The sequence below is a fragment of the Echinops telfairi genome, unplaced genomic scaffold (assembly GCF_000313985.2).
Source record: "Echinops telfairi isolate 266 unplaced genomic scaffold, ASM31398v2 ScPeMD7_7424;HRSCAF=8462, whole genome shotgun sequence".
NCBI classification, from domain to species: Eukaryota; Metazoa; Chordata; class Mammalia; order Afrosoricida; family Tenrecidae; genus Echinops; species Echinops telfairi.
In genome coordinates this window covers 77,069,397-77,088,509 of record NW_022111324.1, presented here as the reverse complement: position 1 = coordinate 77,088,509, position 19,113 = coordinate 77,069,397, and the positions used below count along the sequence as shown (strand labels likewise).

The following is a 19,113-nucleotide window of genomic DNA, read 5'->3' as shown; positions in this document are numbered from 1 at the left end:
TGGGTATCAAATGATCCTTTCACAGAGGTCGCCTAAGACCATCAGAAAACACATATTAACACATTATATTAGGACTGTTACCCATCCTACACCATGCTTCAAGACAAAATTTCATTTATTTGTAATTAGAAGTAAATAAATAAATAGAAATATTTCATAATGTATAACTACATATTGTTTATGTGATTAATCACTATGCTTTATTTATGCTCAATTTGTAGCAATGAAAATACATCCTGAATATCAGATATTTACATTATGATTTAGAACAGTAGCAAAATTACAGTTAAGAAGTAGCAATGAAAATAATTTTATAGTTGGGGGTCACCACAACATGAGGAACTGTATTAAAGGGTTGTGGCATTAGGAAGGTTGAGAACCACTGCTCTAAAGTAACCGGTTTAAGACATACCCCACAATCGTAATGACATCGTTAACAAAGAAAACATCCAAATATAGTTATAAATAATAGCCCATATACATCCCCAGGTATTTGACTACTATTTATAATGTACTTTTGTGGGATATAATTCCATTCTTAACAGTTATACATTGCTTATATCTCTTAGGAAATCATGCATTTGGACTGTAATGACCTGAATGTCATGCTAATAAGTGTGGGTAAGGTAGTACCTGATAGCGAGAACTTAAAAAACAAAACCATCCCCACTGCCATCGAGTCAATTCTGACTCATGTTGGACAGAGTAGAACGGCCCCGTGGGTTCCCAAGGCTGTTTATGGGAGTAGAAAGCTTCATCTTTATCCTGCAGAGCAGCCAATAGTTTCAAACGGCTGACCTTACAGTTATCAGCCCAGTGCGCAACCACTATACCACCAGGACCCAGAGATAGAACGTGTATACTAAGTAATTGCCAGAGCACTATAGCCTAGGATGTAATTAGAATAATGTCGAATTAATTAAGGGAGGCTTGATTAATGTAATACATAGGATGATACAGTAGAGCTAGGAAGACATGTGACCAAATGTAGTTCAGCTCATTTGTTTAATTTTTTTTTTTTTGCCAAAAAAAAATTGTTTGAATGAAATTTAATTAAGTATAAGAAGTCTTGGTGTCACAGTAGTTAATCCCTGGGCTTCCAACCACCAAAATGCTGGGGTCTGAACCTCAGGTACTATGAGGGAGAATAATGGTGTAGTCTGTCTCCATAGAGATTACAACCTAGAAATCCTATAGGGCAGTTGTACTCTGTTCTTAAAGGATCACTATGAGTCTGAACTGACTGGGAAGCAACAAGGGGGCTTCAAAATATGTGGGAAAATTCTGTTATCTTTTGTTTTCCTATTTTTTCTATTATCTTAAATTCCACTTTCCCACTAACCTTCTTGAAGCCCTTTCATAGAATACCCAGCATAGTGCTTGCTTCTAATGTATGTATTCAACAAATATCTCTTGCCTCGGTAAAGACATTAGGATTTCATTCAATACCAAAGTACAGAAAATAAATGTAGTAAAAAAATGTATATCGCTTAGGCGTATTAATTAATTCATTCAAATAATTGCTAATATTCAGTGAGGGCTTTCACTGTGTTATAAATAAACTGAATTACATAGTAATTTACTTATCTAAGTCTTATAATTAATTCCTGGTGCAATGAAATTTAAACAATAAGTAGCCTGGATTTCTCAACTCAGTCATTATGCTAACACTTGCTCTTGGGAAATAAGGTCATTAAATATATACATTTATATATGAAATATACATACATGTATATATACACGTATATGTATATATATTTAATATAGATGAAATAAATATGAATAGAAAACCATCTTTTTAAAAAAAATCCTAAAATCCTATATAGGCCAAATGACTCATAAATAAAATAAATTGATTTTATAGAAAGGTAAATAAACCTTTATGTTAAAGGTATACCTTTATGGCTTGCTATTTCCTAAATATTGTCAAAGTGATTATTCTATATTAGTGATCTTTTTCCCCACCTTGATCTTGGCGAATTTTTTCCTGATTTTTAATCTATAAAGTGTTTTGTTTCCTTATTGAAAGTAGGTGATAATTATTAGATGCAATATTTGATTAATCCAGGAAATACTCCTGTGAATATAATCTTAAATAAACTACTTCACTTGTTTCTATCCACTCAATCAAGCCAAGTAATATTTATATGTATCCCCAGTGTATCCTTGCCTATGTAGGTTTTTGCCTAAACAGGGTATTTTAATATTTTCACAGAATAACTTTAATAAAAGTCTGCCTTTTCTGAGATGGCTGGTTTTATATCCAGCAGGATGGCAATCACAATTAACCCTCTTAACAATCACTTCATATAATAACAATCAGTATATTCCCCTGCCTTCCTACCCAGATCCATAAAAAAAGGAAAAGTAATTTTGTGGAAGTAACAAAGGCCATGATTAGAATGGACATATTAAATAATTAACTTCATTGTAGTTTCTTAGAAGCGAGGAAGGAAAAACTTTGTTGCACATACTTGGACATGTTATCAGGATAGACAAGTCCTTGGCGTACCAAGCTTGATTATGGATGAGCAAAATAGAGGTCTCAGTGAGATAGGTTGACACAGTGTCTACAACAATGGGCTCAAACATAGGAACTATTGTGAGGAAGCTTGGAGGCACCTTGTTGGGTGGCAGTTGGGTGCCAAATCAAGGACTGGCTTTCAGGGACTGGGTGCTGCTAAGAGGTGACTGGAAATGAAGTTAGTTTTTTTACATTCCCTTCCCACAATGTCCTGGGTTCCTGGCCCTTCCTGCATACCTCTCTGTTATTTCTGTAATATGCTGTTGGGACAACATTCAAGTCACGTAACATCCTATCCCAGAAGGTATTGTGGACATAACATGGCATACCTGGATTTCTAATAGTTCAAAATAATTTTCCAATCAGACATTATATTCTGTAGCTTTCATTCTAGTTTCAGTATTAAGCTTTGGCTTAGATTTGTAGTGAAATAAAACACATAGGTACATACATACATTGCATACACATACACTGGAGCCCTGGTGGCATAGTGGTTGCACATTGGGATGCTAATCTCAAATCTGGTGTTAGAAACCATTGCTGCTCCACAGAAGAAAACTAAGGTTTTCTACTCCTGTAAAGATTAATAGTCTTGGAAATCCATGGGGGTGGGGGCCAGTTGTACACTCTCCTATGTGACCACTATAAGTCAGATTTAACTCGGTCAGTGATATATATGTATATATATATACACACACATACACACAATTCTTATTATATTATGCTATGTATGTAATTTAGGTCTTCCAAGGTCTAGATTGCCTTGATTTTAGGAATTATCAGTGATGTCCATATGTCTTTGGACATGAATTAAATTTTGTTTCAAAGTTCAAGGAGCGCTTACCTTAAGGGCACATCTGGACATCAGCAGGAATAGGGCCAGAACAGTATATGGAAGGATTCTTAAAGGTTGAGTATTTTTAGCTTCTATAAATATAGAGAGATCCAGAGGTCAAGTTTATTGATGAAATCCTTGAAAATGTGATTTAATACTTCTTGAGACTCTGGAATGGTTCTGACTTCTGAAGATATTTAAAGGGCTAGAGAATAACTTTGAGATAAACCTTTAGACCTCCTGTTCTTAGACTGGAGAATTGGCTTCGTGATGTGGCCACAAAACCATGATACACATCTGAATTTGCCAGTATCAGCCTAAGAAATATAAAGTTCCAAGAGTATTTGTGTAACATATCAAATACAGAAAAGTATGTTTTCAACAACAACAGTAAAATGTTATTGTTAAACCAAAACAAAAATTCTTACTCCTGACTCATAGTGACTCTATAGGATAGGGTTGCCTTTAGGTTTCTGCAATTATAACTATTTACAGGAGTAGAAAGCTGGGAGTAGAAAGCCTCATCTTTCACCAGCAGAGCAGCTGGTGGTTTTGAACTGTTGCTCTTGAGGTTAACAGCCCAACACATCACACACTACACTATCAGTCAAAGGAGGTACAGCTGTCAAAGTCTTCATTTTGCAGAGTATCTTAAGAGGCCTGATATGGCTTGATCAAGGGCAGAGTTACCGAGAGGAATTACTCAGCCAAATGAAGGCTGAGCATGATCGTGGAACATGAGGAAAGTAAAAGGAAATAGAGGAAAGAACAAGGAGGTAAAGGGCATTTATAGAGGTTTAAATAAAGGCATATACATATGTAAATATATATGAGGATGGGGAAATAGATCTATGTGCATATATTTATAGGATTAGTATTAAGTTAGCAGATGGGCATTGAGTCTCAACTTAAGTACTCCCTCAATAAAAGAACACTTTGTTCTATTAAACTGGCATTCCATGATGCTCACCTTCCCGACACGATCGCTGAAGACAAAGCGGGTGCATAAGCAAATGTGAAAACTGATGGTGCCCGGCTATCAAAAGATATAGCGTCTGGAGTCTTAAAGGCTTGAAAATAAACAAGCAGCCATCTAACTGAGAAGCAACAAAGCCCAAATGGAAGAAGCACACCTACCTATGCAATCATGAGGTGTTGATGGAATCAGGTAGTATCTCAGGCATCGAACAAAAAATCATATCGCAAATGAGGGGAGCGTGGAGTGGGGACCCAAAGCCCTTCTGTAGGCACCTGGACACCCCCTTACGGAGGGGTCGCAGGGTGGAGATGAGCCAGTTGGTGCAGTATAGTATCAATGAAATATACAACTTTCCTCTAGTTCTTTAATGCTTTCTTCCCCCAACTATCATGACCCTAATTCTACCTTACAAATCCAGCTAGACCAGAGGATGTACACTGGTACAGATAGGAACTGGAAACACAGGGAATCCAGGACAGATGAACCCCACAGGACCAGTGATGAGAGTGGCAATACTGGGAGGGTGGAGGGAGCGTGGGGTAGAAAAGGGGAACCGATCACAAAGATCTACATATAACCTCCTCCTTGGGGGACGGACAACAGAAAAGTGAGTGAAGGGAGACAATCAGACAGTGTAAGACATGAAAAATAATTATAAATTGTAAATTTTCAAGGGTTCAATGAAGGAGATGGGGTGGGGAGGGAGAGGAAAAAATGAGCTGATACCAATGGCTGAAGTAGAAAGCAAATGTTTTGAGAATGATTGTGGCAACAAATGTACAAATGTGCTTAACACAATGGATGGATGGATGGATGGATGGATGGATGGATTGTGATAAGAGTTATAGTGATTTTTTTTAAAAACTTCATTTTCTTTATAACCAAATGTGATAAATTATAATATATAATAGGAGTTTAATTATTATATTGCATAACATTGAAGTGACTACATAGTATTTGACTTAGTGAAAATCATATCACTTCAAACTATGTTGATTCATTCTCTTGGTTTTGTTTTGTTTTTGCCTTTAGGGAAGCACATCTTCACCTAGAACTAAACGTTGGGTTTCTCAGTGGGCTAGTTTGGCTGCTAATCATACAAGACATGATCAAGATGAAAAGATAGTGGATTTATCTGCACCTGCTCCTGTAAAACACGGTATTCTTTCTCTTTTCTAAAATCGTACATCACAGTTTTTAAAAACAAACTTTAATTAGTGTGAACTAAGTTAATTGGTTATATTTGCAAATATTCTATGTTCATACTAGTTTATTTTGACTAATTCATATGTAATTAAAATATAATGCTAACTGAAGATAGAAACAGGAAGAGAGAATTTGTAGGTGATGCTCTTTTATCAGTTTCACTTTTCTTCTTAGGAACTGCATTAAATATTACGGTTTTATTGCCTTGAACAGTTTTAAGCATCTCACCAGTTTTCCTACCCTCTCCATTTACTCCAGTGAGAGGAGTTTGCAGACTGGTTCACATAAATGAGTCACCATTTGGAGTATATGGAGTGTGAGAGGACAGACATATCAATTATTAACTACTAAAAGAAAAATTCTACTCTTGTTATAATTTTACTTTCTACTTGACCTTCATTTTCTCATTCCTGAACATTTAAATAAATCTATTTACATAAGTTACTTAAGCTAAAAACTCCATTTAAATTTGAAAATGCATTCTTTTGGAAATATATCAGATGTCTAGTATAAGCAGTGTAGTTAAGGGAATGGTAAAAAATAAAATAGTTTTTGCATTTTAGGTGATTGATTTCACACTAAAGAGCTAAGGTATGTATATAAGACAATACAGTAATATATAGTTAAATGCTAAAATCTAATCAGTCATTGTGTTTTGCGTAGTACCCATTGTATTGCAGTGACATTTAAATGACAAACTTGTAGAGATATAAAGGAAAAAAGTACCACCCATTCTATATCTACTATATTTTTTCCACATATCCCTAAAATCCTAGAGTACTGTATATGTTTGTTTATATTTTCATTAAAACACCATTTTTCTAGAAATTAATTCATTTTAAACAATAGTAAACTCAATTTCCTCACATTGAAAAACTAAAGTATACATGGTCTCTCTGGCTTCTACCTAGTTGAAACAAAAAAAGTCATCTGTTTTCATGTGAGACCTTCATTTGCCAGAAGGCCATAATGTTAAAAATCTGTTTCTAAAATTATAAATGGTCTTAAAATTTCTCATTCTTTTAATCATCCTTAGAAGGTAAAAATCATTTTTCTGAGAGTATTCTGCATTTTCCACTTTAATTATGTCATTTCCTACTTTTGTAATTGAGAGTACAACAAACCATGTTTATTCAGTATTATCTGTGCTATATTATTTTATCCGTGCTATTCTATAATATCCTAATTCTAGTTTGTTTTCTTGAGTAAAACTTCCCAGATGGGAAAAGTTATGAGCAAGAATGAGCATAGTAAACTGCCTAGACATAAAACACATTAAAAGAAGAATCAGTGGGGACATGGGAACAGTTAGTTCCATGGACTAATGGCCCACAGAAACATCAGTCCACAACCTTGAAACCAGAAGAAGTAGTTATTGCCTGGATACTCTGCTACATGCTCTAAAAGGAATCTCATTAGAAAGTCTTAGATAGAGTGGGAGAAAAACGTGGAACAAAACTCAAAATTCTAAAGCATCCAGGCTTATTGATACGACTCCCAACACTGTGTCCTTTAGTTACCCTTTAGGTCTCAAACCGCACTCCCACCAAGGCATATATTTTAGCCAAATAAAAAACAAATTTATATATTACTGTATTATTCTCAGTGTGCATTATAGTACATTATGAGGTGGTACCCCCAAAAAAGCTGAAAAGAGCTCTGCTGTGTGGAGCTTTTGTAGTATTCGTTTTCCCACTAGGCGAGCATCGAGCAACCCACTCTGTGTTAGTGCACCCACGGGCATCACCTGGGAAGGTTCTCTCTGGTTAGTGAACTTTTTTCGTAAAAGTAGTGTGTTAGGGTACTCTAGAGAAACAAAACCAGAATGCTAATCTAATATATATATTTGTACAGATGGATAGATATATAACATAATAAATAAACAATTAAATTATAAAGCAGTACAAATGGCTCAGTGCAACTCACTCCCATGAGACAGTTGTGAGACACTGGCAGTCCTTCAAGTCTTGAGGGCTGCCCGGTAGTTAGTCCTCTGTAGAGCAATTCAGGCTCTCTGGGCACAGGCAGCAAACAGCAAGGCAGGTTACCAACAGTCAGCCAGATGGCAGGGTCCCCAGCTCAAAAGATGTAAATTCCAATGGTGTGGTCTTGAAGGAACCACAAATTACAGCGCCACAGTCCAACGGGTTAGGTGTCCCACAGGTAGTGTAGCTTGCAAATTGAGGCAAAGAACAAGCAAGGCAGCCACACACTGGTCCGATGATCAAAGAGCGAGAAACAAGAGAGGCAAGGCTCGCCAAGCCGTTTATCTCTCCACCCTTCAATTAATCCCACATGTGTTTATCGGCCAGGTTGGCACAATAAACTAACTACCTCAAATAGTTAGAGAACAGTGCGTGGCTGTGAAATTTTGTTTCCTATTCAGGAAAAATGCCGCAGAAACTGTTGTGATGTTGAACACAGCTGACAAGGACAGTGCTATGGGGAAAAATCAAGTGTACAGGTGGTTTTCTCATTTCAATCAAGGTGAAATGTCAGTTGATGAAAAACCTCATTTTGGACGCCCATCACTTTCCGAACGGATGAAAAAGTCGACAAAACTCATGCACTTGTGCTTGAAGACTGACGACAGACCATTGAAGAGATGGGATAATTTCGTGGACTATCTTGGAGCTTGGTTCAGCAAATTTTAACCGAAGATTTGGGGATGAGAAGGGTAGCTGCGAAATTTGTGCCTTGGGTTCTGACTGACCAGCAAAAAGAGCGTTACCTGGAAACATGCCGTGCTTTGAAAGAACAGCTCCAAAGGGACCCAGACTTTTTTCCCAAGGTCAGGTGATGCAACCCCAAAAGCAAATATCAAGCCAGTGGAAGACACCTTGCCCCAAAACTTGCCAAATAAAATCACAGATCAGTGCGATCTCATTTGGGTTTTTTTTTTTTTTTATGTGAAGGTGAGAGTGCATTTGGCGTTTGTTCCACCAGGTTAATCAGACTGTTAATCAAGCTTTCAATTTCAGTATGCCTCTCTTGCCCCATGCACCTGACTCACCTGACCTCACTCATGCTACTTCTTTCTGTCTCTGCAAATGAAGAGGGACATGAAAGAACAGAAATTTGACTACACAGAGGAGGTGAAGAAAAAACAAGGGAGGTGCTGGCAGCCATCCAAACATGAGTTTCAAAAGTGTTTTCAAGAATGAAATTGCAAAATTAGCAAGTGTATTAAGTGTAATGGGGAGTATATTGAAGGTGATAAGGTTGTTTTGTAAAAAATTTTTAAATATATAGCTTCGGGGGGGATGGAGCTCCACTTTTTTGCTGGGTACCCCCTCGTATATTCACAATAACACTAGTGATATGCACACACCATAGCATAATCTACCACTTAAGATTTTTTTTAAGCGTCATTTACCCAATGGCAAAGTTCAGAAGAGTTAGGAGAGTGGAAACTGGAAAAAGGAGAAGTGAGATAAGTGATGTTACATTGAAGGGATTTCACTGGACGAGGTGATAGAAAATGTGTGAATTTTAGGATTTAAAACTAATGGTCTGTTCTGTAAATATTCACCCCGTTCACTAAAAAAAAAGTTGAAAAATAATGAAAATGTAAATAAAATGACTTGATCACAATACTAGATTATTTATTTTAAATGTGTTTCATTTTACCCTGATGGCTTTCATATTTGTTGTTTTTATTTTATCAACACAGACATTGGTGAATCTGGCATTTCAGTGAGAAATACTGGTGCAGCAACTTCTTTGGCTGGCCAAGGAGAGAGAAGGAGAAGAGCCCTTCCCCAGCTTCCAAATGAAGAAAAGCCTCTTGAAAATCCCAGGGCAAAGCTTATAACGCATAGGTCAGAGATAGGAGAAAAACAAGACACGGAGCTTCAGGAGAAAGAAACTCCCACACAGGTATCCCAGAAAGGTAAACAAGATGCTGACAGAGCCCTGAGTAAAATGAACAGGACGGTAAATGGTGAGACTCTTAAGAATACTGGAGACAACAAAATGTTTAACTTAGGCAGCTCTTCTCCTGGAGGAGAGAAAAATGAGACTGCTAAGGAAACTTCTTTGGTAAAGCAAACTTTAGCTAAAATTCAGCAACAAGAACAAAAGGAGCAGGCAGAGTGGACGCCCACTAAATTGTCATCTTCAAAAAATGTTTCAAGTCACATAGACAAATGCAGGGAAGAGTCTCTTAAACACGAGCTACAGCCTCAAGAAAACATTGCTGGCCCTTTTACGGGCAAAGGAGAAAGGGTGACACAGAATGAGGGCAAAAGAAGAAAAGCTGAGGACGTCCTTAAAAATCAAACTTCAAAGGGAGGAGACAAGAAGGAATCTTCCAAGTCACTCGTGCGACAAGGAAGCTTCACCATAGAAAAGCCTAGCTCAAACATCCCCATAGAACTTATTCCCCATATAAATAAACAGTCTTCCGTCGCTCCCTCTTCTTTATCATTAGCCTCTGCAAGTAGAATTCGAGATAGAAGTGACCCTATGGATACTGATTCTAGTATGGACACAACCCTTATTCTCAAAGACACAGAAGCAGTAATGGCTTTTCTAGAAGCTAAACTGCGTGAAGATAATAAAACCGATGAAGGCCCAGATACTCCCAGTTATAATAGAGACAATTCTATTTCCCCAGAATCAGATGTGGATACAGCTAGTACGATCAGTCTGGTTACTGGAGAGACTGAAAGAAAGTCAACTCAAAAACGAAAGAGTTTCACTAGTCTCTATAAAGATAGGTGTTCTTCAGGTTCCCCTTCCAAAGATGTTACAAAGTCATCATCTTCAGGTGCTAGGGAGAAGATTGAGAAGAAAACAAAAAGCCGATCCGCCGATGTAGGTTCAAGAGCAGATGGTCGTAAATTTGTACAGTCCAGTGGAAGAATAAGACAGCCTTCAGTAGATTTAACAGATGATGATCAAACCTCTAGTGTACCTCATTCTGCTATCTCAGATATTATGTCATCTGATCAGGAAACATACTCTTGTAAACCTCATGGAAGGACTCCACTTACCTCAACTGATGAACGTGTGCATTCCAAACTGGAAGGAAGTAAGGTAACTAAGTCTAAGACATCTCCTGTTGCATCTGGTTCATCCAGTAAATCAACCACTCTTCCAAGGCCACGACCTACCAGGACCTCCCTGTTGCGCCGAGCACGGCTTGGTGAAGCTTCAGACAGTGAGCTAGCTGATGCTGACAAAGCATCTGTTGCTTCTGAGGTATCCACCACAAGTTCAACATCAAAACCTCCCACGGGAAGGCGCAACATCTCTCGGATTGATTTATTGGCTCAGCCTCGTAGAACAAGGCTTGGCTCATTATCTGCTCGTAGTGACTCTGAAGCAACAATATCTAGAAGTAGTGCCGCTTCACGTACTGCGGAAGCCATCATTAGAAGTGGAGCCAGATTGCTACCATCGGATAAATTTTCTCCTAGAGCTAGAGCGAACAGTATCTCTCGGTTATCAGACTCCAAGGTCAAAAGTATGGCCTCATCGCATGGCTCTCCTTCAGGTAAATTGGTTCCCAACTTTTTCTAATATTAGCATATTCTGTGTTTGAGCTGTCTGTATTTTTAAAATAATAACTTTCTAGTTGTTGTATTTCCAAAATATTAAACAGAGTGTGATACAGAGCAGTTTTTGTTTTTCTATAAACATTGAATACTTTTTCTTGACTTAATAAATGAAAACTTCAGACATTGATTTCCAGTAATGTCATGGGGTAAAATAGTGATTTCAAAATTAGAATTACATTGAGGTGATTTAGAAATGTTGACCATTCAATTGGCCATCTGTGGATTTGTGTGTCAAATGTAGGTTTGGAATTTTATTATCTGGTTTAAATTGTACGACTTAACATTGTGCTTCTTAAAGCATGTTTTTAACTTTTAAATATCCTTTCATAGTTCAGAGTCCTTAAAATTGTGAAGAAAATTATGTCCTTGGAATAAGCAATTTTTCCTTTCAGAACTAAATGAAATTATCTATATTTACATACATGCCCCTCCCCACCACCTATTTATGATTAGTTTGGAATGGGTCATTTACCTTACTGACACTTTTTAAACTTGAAAGCCAAGCCTGTTTATGGTTGGGCAGGTAGAAACTACCCCTTAATTTATTCAACTAAAGATGGTGAATAGGGCAGTCACATAAAGCATGTGATTCAAAATGATCTGTAGGAATTTAAACTGGACTGTGTGCTTTATCTCATTAGGTATAGTTACAGTATTGAGATGTAATAATTCTCACTCTCTGCCATCATGTCAGTGCTGACTCAGAGCGACCCTCTGTGGGTTTGTCATTGCTTATGGGAGTGAAAAGCCCAGTTTTTCTCCCTTGTAACTCCTGGTGTTTCGAACTGCTGATCATGTGGATTGCAGCCCAGCTTTTAACCACCATACCACCAATAGCTCCTAGATGTAACAATTAGATGTAATTAAATATCATAAAGCTATCAGAATCTGGCTGTTTGGTTACCTTTGTCTTTATGTGTACTTTATATTTAAAACTGAAGCTACTGAGTATACATGTGTGATCAGAGTCATGAGACAAGTAATTGTGTGTATCTTGTAAGCATGGTCTCATTATGTCATAATCAGCTTAATGTGTGGGTGTAGTTAAAAAGACTAGTGGGAGAAACAGCTGTTTATAAGACTGAAGATTTATAGTTAGTGTCTGACTTCAAGCCTCTAGATAAGCTGTAAGTCTTCATTGGAAGGAGAGGTGGTATGCAATCTTATTTTTATTGATAGTTGGTTTATCTTTATCATAAGATGTCCTAGAATTCTTAGAACTCCTGGAACTTCACACATATTTCAGATTTCACTTTTTATTCCATCTCACTTCATTGCTGTTTTCTTCCATTCTAATTATCTTTACATCTCTGCTGGTCAGAGGGTTGAATGATGATGGCTATGGCCGTAGGCTGTAGAAAGCATATGATTATAGTTCCAAAAACAATAAATAGAATTTCCCTTATAACTCAGGGTTTTTTTGTTTCCACATGTCCAATGTTTTGTTTTCATTGGTGGCTAATGAATTTATTACCAAGTATTTATAAACTTTTTAAATGTGTTTTCTATCTTGTCATTGTATTCTTTATGGCTCTACCTCTTCATACTTTCTTTGAATTGAATTCTCTGTGTGTGCTCTGGTAAAATTTCTTCTGCCAATGATTTGTTTAGTCATTTTATCTCTATTAGGTATGTGAACATCTTTCTTCCCCTGTCCAAGCATAAGCTGCACTTAAGTGGCATGTTACCACATGACCTGGAGCACCTCTTCCTTCTGTGCTGGTGGATTGCTCCTAACACGATTGGTCTGGTTTTCTCAGTATTTAGCATGAGTGCTTACATGAAATTCAAATAAAATATTACTTCAGCACATCTGAAGTAAAAAGCTAGAAAATGCCATATTCTATTATATCTTTAAAGATAAAATTTGTTTTCTGTTCCTTTCAATGTGAGAAAAAGATGAGGCTTTCTGCTCTCGTAAAGATTTACAGGCTGGAAACCAAAAGGGGCAATCCCGCTGTTTCATCTAGGGTCACTATGAGTCAGAATTGACTCGACAGCAGTAAGTTTGGGTTTAAATGTAGAACTTGGTAAGCACTCTTATGTCTAAAAAGTGCATTGAATTGCTTAGTTAAATTTCTTAGGGCAGATTATAAAAACGACTTTTCCTTTCCTCGTACTTGATACAGTGTATTAAATAGAACCACCAAATTTAAGAACTTGAAGGATATGTTATCTGTAATAGATACTCAGTTGGTGAACTAAGGTTAAGCGATGAAATTAATTGTCTAGTTCACATAGTTAAGAAGCCCTGGTGGAGACCGATGGGTCGATGGTTACTTGTTGGGCTGTGGGTTGGTAACCACAGTGTGAGCAGAAGTGTGAAAACAAGAAGGACTAATGTTCTTTGAGAGAAAGAGTCTTGCTGCTCTGGTTTTACTCTGCCCTGTGGAACGACTGTGAGTTGGAATTTACGTAATGGCCGGAGAGAGGAGGACAAGATAAAATACAAATTTCTGAGTTTCTAGCCACTTGCCTTTCCTACCACCTTCCTTCTAGCTCTACAAGATACCCTGAGTGCTGATTTCTGTACAAGCGCTCAGAGGACAGCCAGGCGTATGAAATTACATTAGGAGTAAAGCCCTCATGCACAGTGAAGGCTTTGTTGTTGTCCACAGGGATATCTGTGTCTTTCTTTTACCCAACTGCTCATGTTCTCTTCTCTGCCTTGGGGCCCAAAACCACATTGTGATCCAGGCTTGTGTATTTAGATTCTCCCAGGGAACAGTCAGCGGGGTCGTATTAAATAGTCACAAGGGATAGGTGATTTCAAACAAATAAAAATGGGCCTTTTTGATACCTTTAAATAGAGTATCTTTAAAATTATGATTTCTGTTTAATAAGAAATAAGGCTGATCAATATTGCTATACCAGAGTAAACTTTGAAGATCTTGAAATGAGCTAAACCCAGAGCCTGTTGGCATATGTAAACATAACTGTACTATTTCAAATTCTACACTTCAGGCTTTGGCTAAAAAATGAAAAATTTCTTTTTTAAATACATGTAGATGACACATACAGAGAATCAGAAATCTCTGACTTAGCCAAATGAAAGATAAGAATTATTCTGTGTCTCTTTAGCACTAATGTGACTTGCATTTTAGTGTTAATGCTTTTCCATTCAAATTTCTTCAGTAGTCTGTCAGTATCAAGCGGCAGTAAATAACTATCATGTCATTTTATGAAATTAACAGTATGGTTTAAATGTATAATTATTTTTTAAAGAACTATATTGTAATAATAATGTTAGAAGAGATTCAGGTTTTTAACAAGATAGGTTTAAAATGATATACCCTAGATTATTAAAGCAGTTGGTTTTCATAATTGTTTTCAATGCATATCCTAGAGAAGGAAAACATGTTAATTCCCTTAAATATTTTCGTAGACTTTTACTCTCTCTTTTTTTATTCTGATCCTCAACATTTATAGATGGTAGTAATTTTATATGAGCATGCAGGGCTTGAATTATTTCTTCCTCTTGATCAAAATATAAAACAAAATTTACAGGGATCTTCCTAAATTATCTTTCTTCTACGTGCACATAAATTTACTTGTAAACATGTTTTTAATTTAATTTCCAACTGAAATATTCTGATATAAAGTATAAAAGGGTTATGTTTGCTTTCTGAAAGTATTGTTTAAATCTGAAGATGTATTAATGTCAAAGATGTTTTGGTTAACACTAAAAGAAATCATAGCATTCACATCTAGATGACTCTATTCACATATAGATGACTCTAAAACCTTTTTCTGCCTTTTAATTCCTTTGATCTCATGAATGCTTCCATAGTGAATCTATTCTTAATACCTCGGCAGGAGGGATTATTGCGTTAGGTTCAGGTGCTCTGTAAGATTAAGATAAGTAACACTATCTCGGAGCTTGATCTCATTTACTAGATGGCTTGCCTGCATTTTACCAACCAAGGCATCGACTCCAACTCCTAGCAATGCTATTGACAGGGTGCAACCGCCCCCTGTGAGTTTCTGAGACTGTCATTCTTTAAGGGAGTAGAAAGCCCTTTTTTTTCCCTGAGGAGTGGCTGGTGGTTCCGAACTGCTGGCCTGGTAGCTAGCAGCCCAATGCATAACCACTAGGGCTCCTTCAAGTCATCTCTTAGAAACTGGCATTTCAAATCCCTTCAATATACATTTACTCATTTAGTGTATCTTAAATCCCTTATTAATATTTCTGTTACTATCAAATGAACTTAATTATATGAAATTATGGTTAGATTTATAAAGGATTTTATTAAGCAGATTCAAATTCAGTAGGAAAAAGTAAAAAGGTTTTCTACACTTCCATCAAGAAAAACTCGTTCTATGAGAGGTTGCAAATGTTTTATTTAAATCTAATTAGAAATATATGAGTAAGGTTTTATAACATTTAATTTTGAAGCACTTGTGTGTTTTCAACTGTGGGAGTAAAGAGATCTTACACTATGATTTTTTTCCCTTACACTAGGATTTTAACAAGTCAAATTAGATGGCCAGTTTGAAGGATCTAGGCTCTCATATTTAAGATCATTCTAGTAGTAACAATATGCAATCAGAAGGTTTGGGGAAAATGAAAAACATGCTGATTTGAGGTTTTCTCTCCTTTAACTGACAGTTCTTAGACAGTTCTCTGTAAATTATAGTTATTATGGTTTAAAAGCAAAGATAAAGCAAAAGGTTTTTAAAGAACTTTAAAAAAATAAGTAAAGAGGCTAGCGTTCCTAGCTGTAAATACCCTTTCCCAGCCCTTTTTTCACTGATAATTGTCATTTCACCCAATCTTATCTTTTACTCTCTGCTATTAGAGATGGCAGGTAACTTGAGCTTTACTTCATAGCACGCTATATAAAACATGTTTCCCTTTGGTAATCGCATCCCTTAGTAGCCTGAAGAAGTATTGGATATTTCCATCTGTGCTACCTCCTTTCATGTACTTTGGTGTTTCATGCTGTCCTTGTGTCCTTATTATCAGAGAACAAAAGTAAAGATACCTGTTTTTAAAATATGCTTTCTTCCTTGACTACATTTCATTTTTGAAGGTATCTTTAGAAGGTTAGTTAACCTATAAAAATAGGTAAATGTTTATGATTTTCTTTTGAAAACAGTTTTTTCTCTCTACCTCCCACAGTGTAATGTAATTATTTTTCTGATTCACACTACAGGTGGTCCAAAATTTATAACACATGCACTTTTCTATCATCCTTTTTTTGGGGGTGGGGGGGTATCTTTTAATTTTATTATCGATTGGCTGAATTTTTAAAAAATCTTTTCATTGTCATATAATTCAGATATCAAACAATTCAAGAAGACTTGTGCAGTTATCACCACAATTTGCTTCAAAGTGTACCATTTTATAACATTTTCTTTCTTTCTTTGTTATTAGTTCTCTGTTGCCCCCCTCAACCTCCTTGCCATGCCTTTAGGTAATTATTAATCCAATTATTCTCTCTAGACTTACCTATGCTGGGTTCCATATGCATAGTAGCATACGAAAGAAGAAACAGACAGAAAAACCAAATTGGCTGAATGTCTATAGAACAGAGCGCCTGTTTTATATTCAATTCCTACACAGTTTGTTTCGTCTCATTCATTACAGTCCCTCCGATGTACACTCCTTTATCTCACTTGCCAGTGTTTGTAGCTTCTGTTCATCCTTCTTCCTAGCACTTCCCAAGCTTGGCCTTGCGTCATTGCTGCCCTTTTTATCTTATTCTAGCATGAGGATGAGGTTGGTTCCACATCTGCAGGGTGAGTATGAGCCATTGTCTTAGCAGTTCCACTTTCTGTCCAGCCAGTAAACTGGGTTTCTTTTATGATTTTTGAGTTCTGTTTCAACATTTTTCTTACACTCTATCCAGAAACTTCTAATGAGATCGTTTTCAGGACATTTGGTATTCATAGCAGGGCACCATCTTAATTCTTTCAGGGCGATATTTTACCTTTGGATTTTCATTTGTCTTCTTTGTTCTAAACAAGGAAAGACCAATAGTTCCGCCTTAGTATCTGAGCTTTGAGCTGCTCACCCAAGTGGATGTGGAACATTGTCTCTGTGATCTATGTTATGCCACTTGACTTTGCTGTCCCTAGAGACTATAGTCCAGAAACTCCCCACCTCCCCTAATCCCCGCCCCCAGAGATTTCATTTCTTAGGGGGTTTTGTTATCGCTAAGAAGTTTTCATAAGAATGTCCTGTGTGTCCTCTGCCACGTTCATTGGTAACACTTGATACTCAGTGTCTCATTCTGCTTTCATGTCCTTTGTCGTTCATAAAGCATACCAGTTATTGATAACGTTCTTATTAAATTACTTGTAAATAAACCACCATCATATTTGTTTATATTTTAGTATCTTATCTAATTTACTATAATTCTGTTACTGTGTTTTTCAATCTTCAGTAATAGGCTTAGTGATTATAGTTTTCCAATCAAAAATAAGGTTTAATCTAAAAGGACAAATCTGGCAGGTCATTTGCTACATTCCTAATTTTTTTCCTGAGCCTCTTTCCTTTTGTTTCTAAACTTTAATGTTACAAAATATACACGTTTAACACATGTATCATGAGGATAAATCAGTTCAGAAAATTTTTAAATGTTTGAAAATGAGTAAAATCAGCAATTATACTTAAGCTCCCCTGTAAAAAATCTGATTACTTATCTATTATTCTGTGTATGTGTCTGCATGTGCTTTTTCAGAACGTAATGAGCTTTCTGGATATGCCTTTCCTTTCTTAGCCAGGGTCTCACAGCCTCAGGTGTTGGAGATAGGGAAAAGCAATACGGAATGTGAATCACAACAAATTGGTAGTCACTAATGTTTAGATATCTATTTCTTAAGCCAACTTTAGTGGCAACATGTCTTAGATGAATAACTCCATTTTAGAGGGCCTCAATCCTTCTCTGCAGAAAAATATGAGGAAGAAACATGCAAGATACAAACTATTAGTAGCTCTGTGGGCTAAGCACTGGACTGCTAACTAAAAGGTCAGCTATTTGTATCCACCAAGTACTTCCTGTTTCTGTACAGATACATCGCCACAAAAACTCTGGGGAGCAGTGCTGTGTTCTACTCTACCCTGTGGGGTTCTTATGAGTAGGAATTGCCTTCATGGGACAATGTGGTTTTTTTGTTTTGTTTTGTTTTGTTAGGATAAAGGGATTTTGGAATAGACCAGCATACTACACTAGTGAGTTTGTGTTAGAAAATGAGAAAAAAAGAACTCTTCTAATATTTTAAAAACAGCATAACTTACTTTAGCAGATGCTAAGCTTTCATATAAACCACCAAAAGCATTCATATAGTATAGTAGAATTCTCCTCATTTTAGAAATGCATATGTTCTCTGTATCCATTAATTCATTCATTTACTCAAAAACATTTATTGAAGAAATAAATACCTGTTGGGCAGATTTACTTCTGAGTGCTAGGTATATATGACCACTCATAAGATACACATGGTTTCTGGCCTCATATTTTCCATGAAGTAACTATTACCTCTCTGTTTTGTTTTGTTTTGTTATCTTTAGTTACACATAAGAAATTATTTATATGCCTGATTCTCATATTAACAAAAGTGTCTGCGCTGTCTTCTAATTTTTCAACATGTCACCAATAACATTTTTAAATCTGTCTTAACTGTAAAGGAGAAAGTGATTTCCACCTTCTTTAATGTGATTACCCACAGTACCTCCTTTGCTTAATGTCAGTGCTGTGAGACTAACTTGTAAAGATCCGCTTCTTTTAGGTTTCTAGACCGTTGTCTATTTCTCACCATGTCTATATGCTTTCAGTGTCAAAGCTGCAGTTATACCGAAGATGCTTTGTTGTGTGGTTATTATTTTTTACCATGTAAAAAGATTTTTTCCAACCATAGCATAACAGGATGTTGAATGACAGAGGTAATGTTTTTTGTTTTCGCCTTTTTTTTTTTGCCATAAAGGCATAATTTCCAGCGCAGGAATTATGCACATTTGTATGTTGGGAAAAGAAAGTTTTTATCATCTCCATTTTGAAAG

General features: G+C 36.5%; 1 protein-coding gene across 9 annotated transcripts in view; it reads left to right on the top strand.

Annotated features, from left to right (window-relative positions):
• The window catches only part of CEP170 (centrosomal protein 170), a 166,335-nt gene that overhangs the window by 104,062 nt on the left and 43,160 nt on the right, over positions 1-19,113 (top strand). For all 9 annotated transcript variants that reach the window (XM_045297872.1, XM_045297871.1, XM_045297869.1 and 6 more), the window contains 2 exons: positions 5,371-5,497; positions 9,218-11,044. In XM_045297872.1, the coding sequence (XP_045153807.1) occupies positions 5,371-5,497; positions 9,218-11,044 (1,954 nt within the window). The remainder of the gene's footprint in view (positions 1-5,370; positions 5,498-9,217; positions 11,045-19,113) is intronic.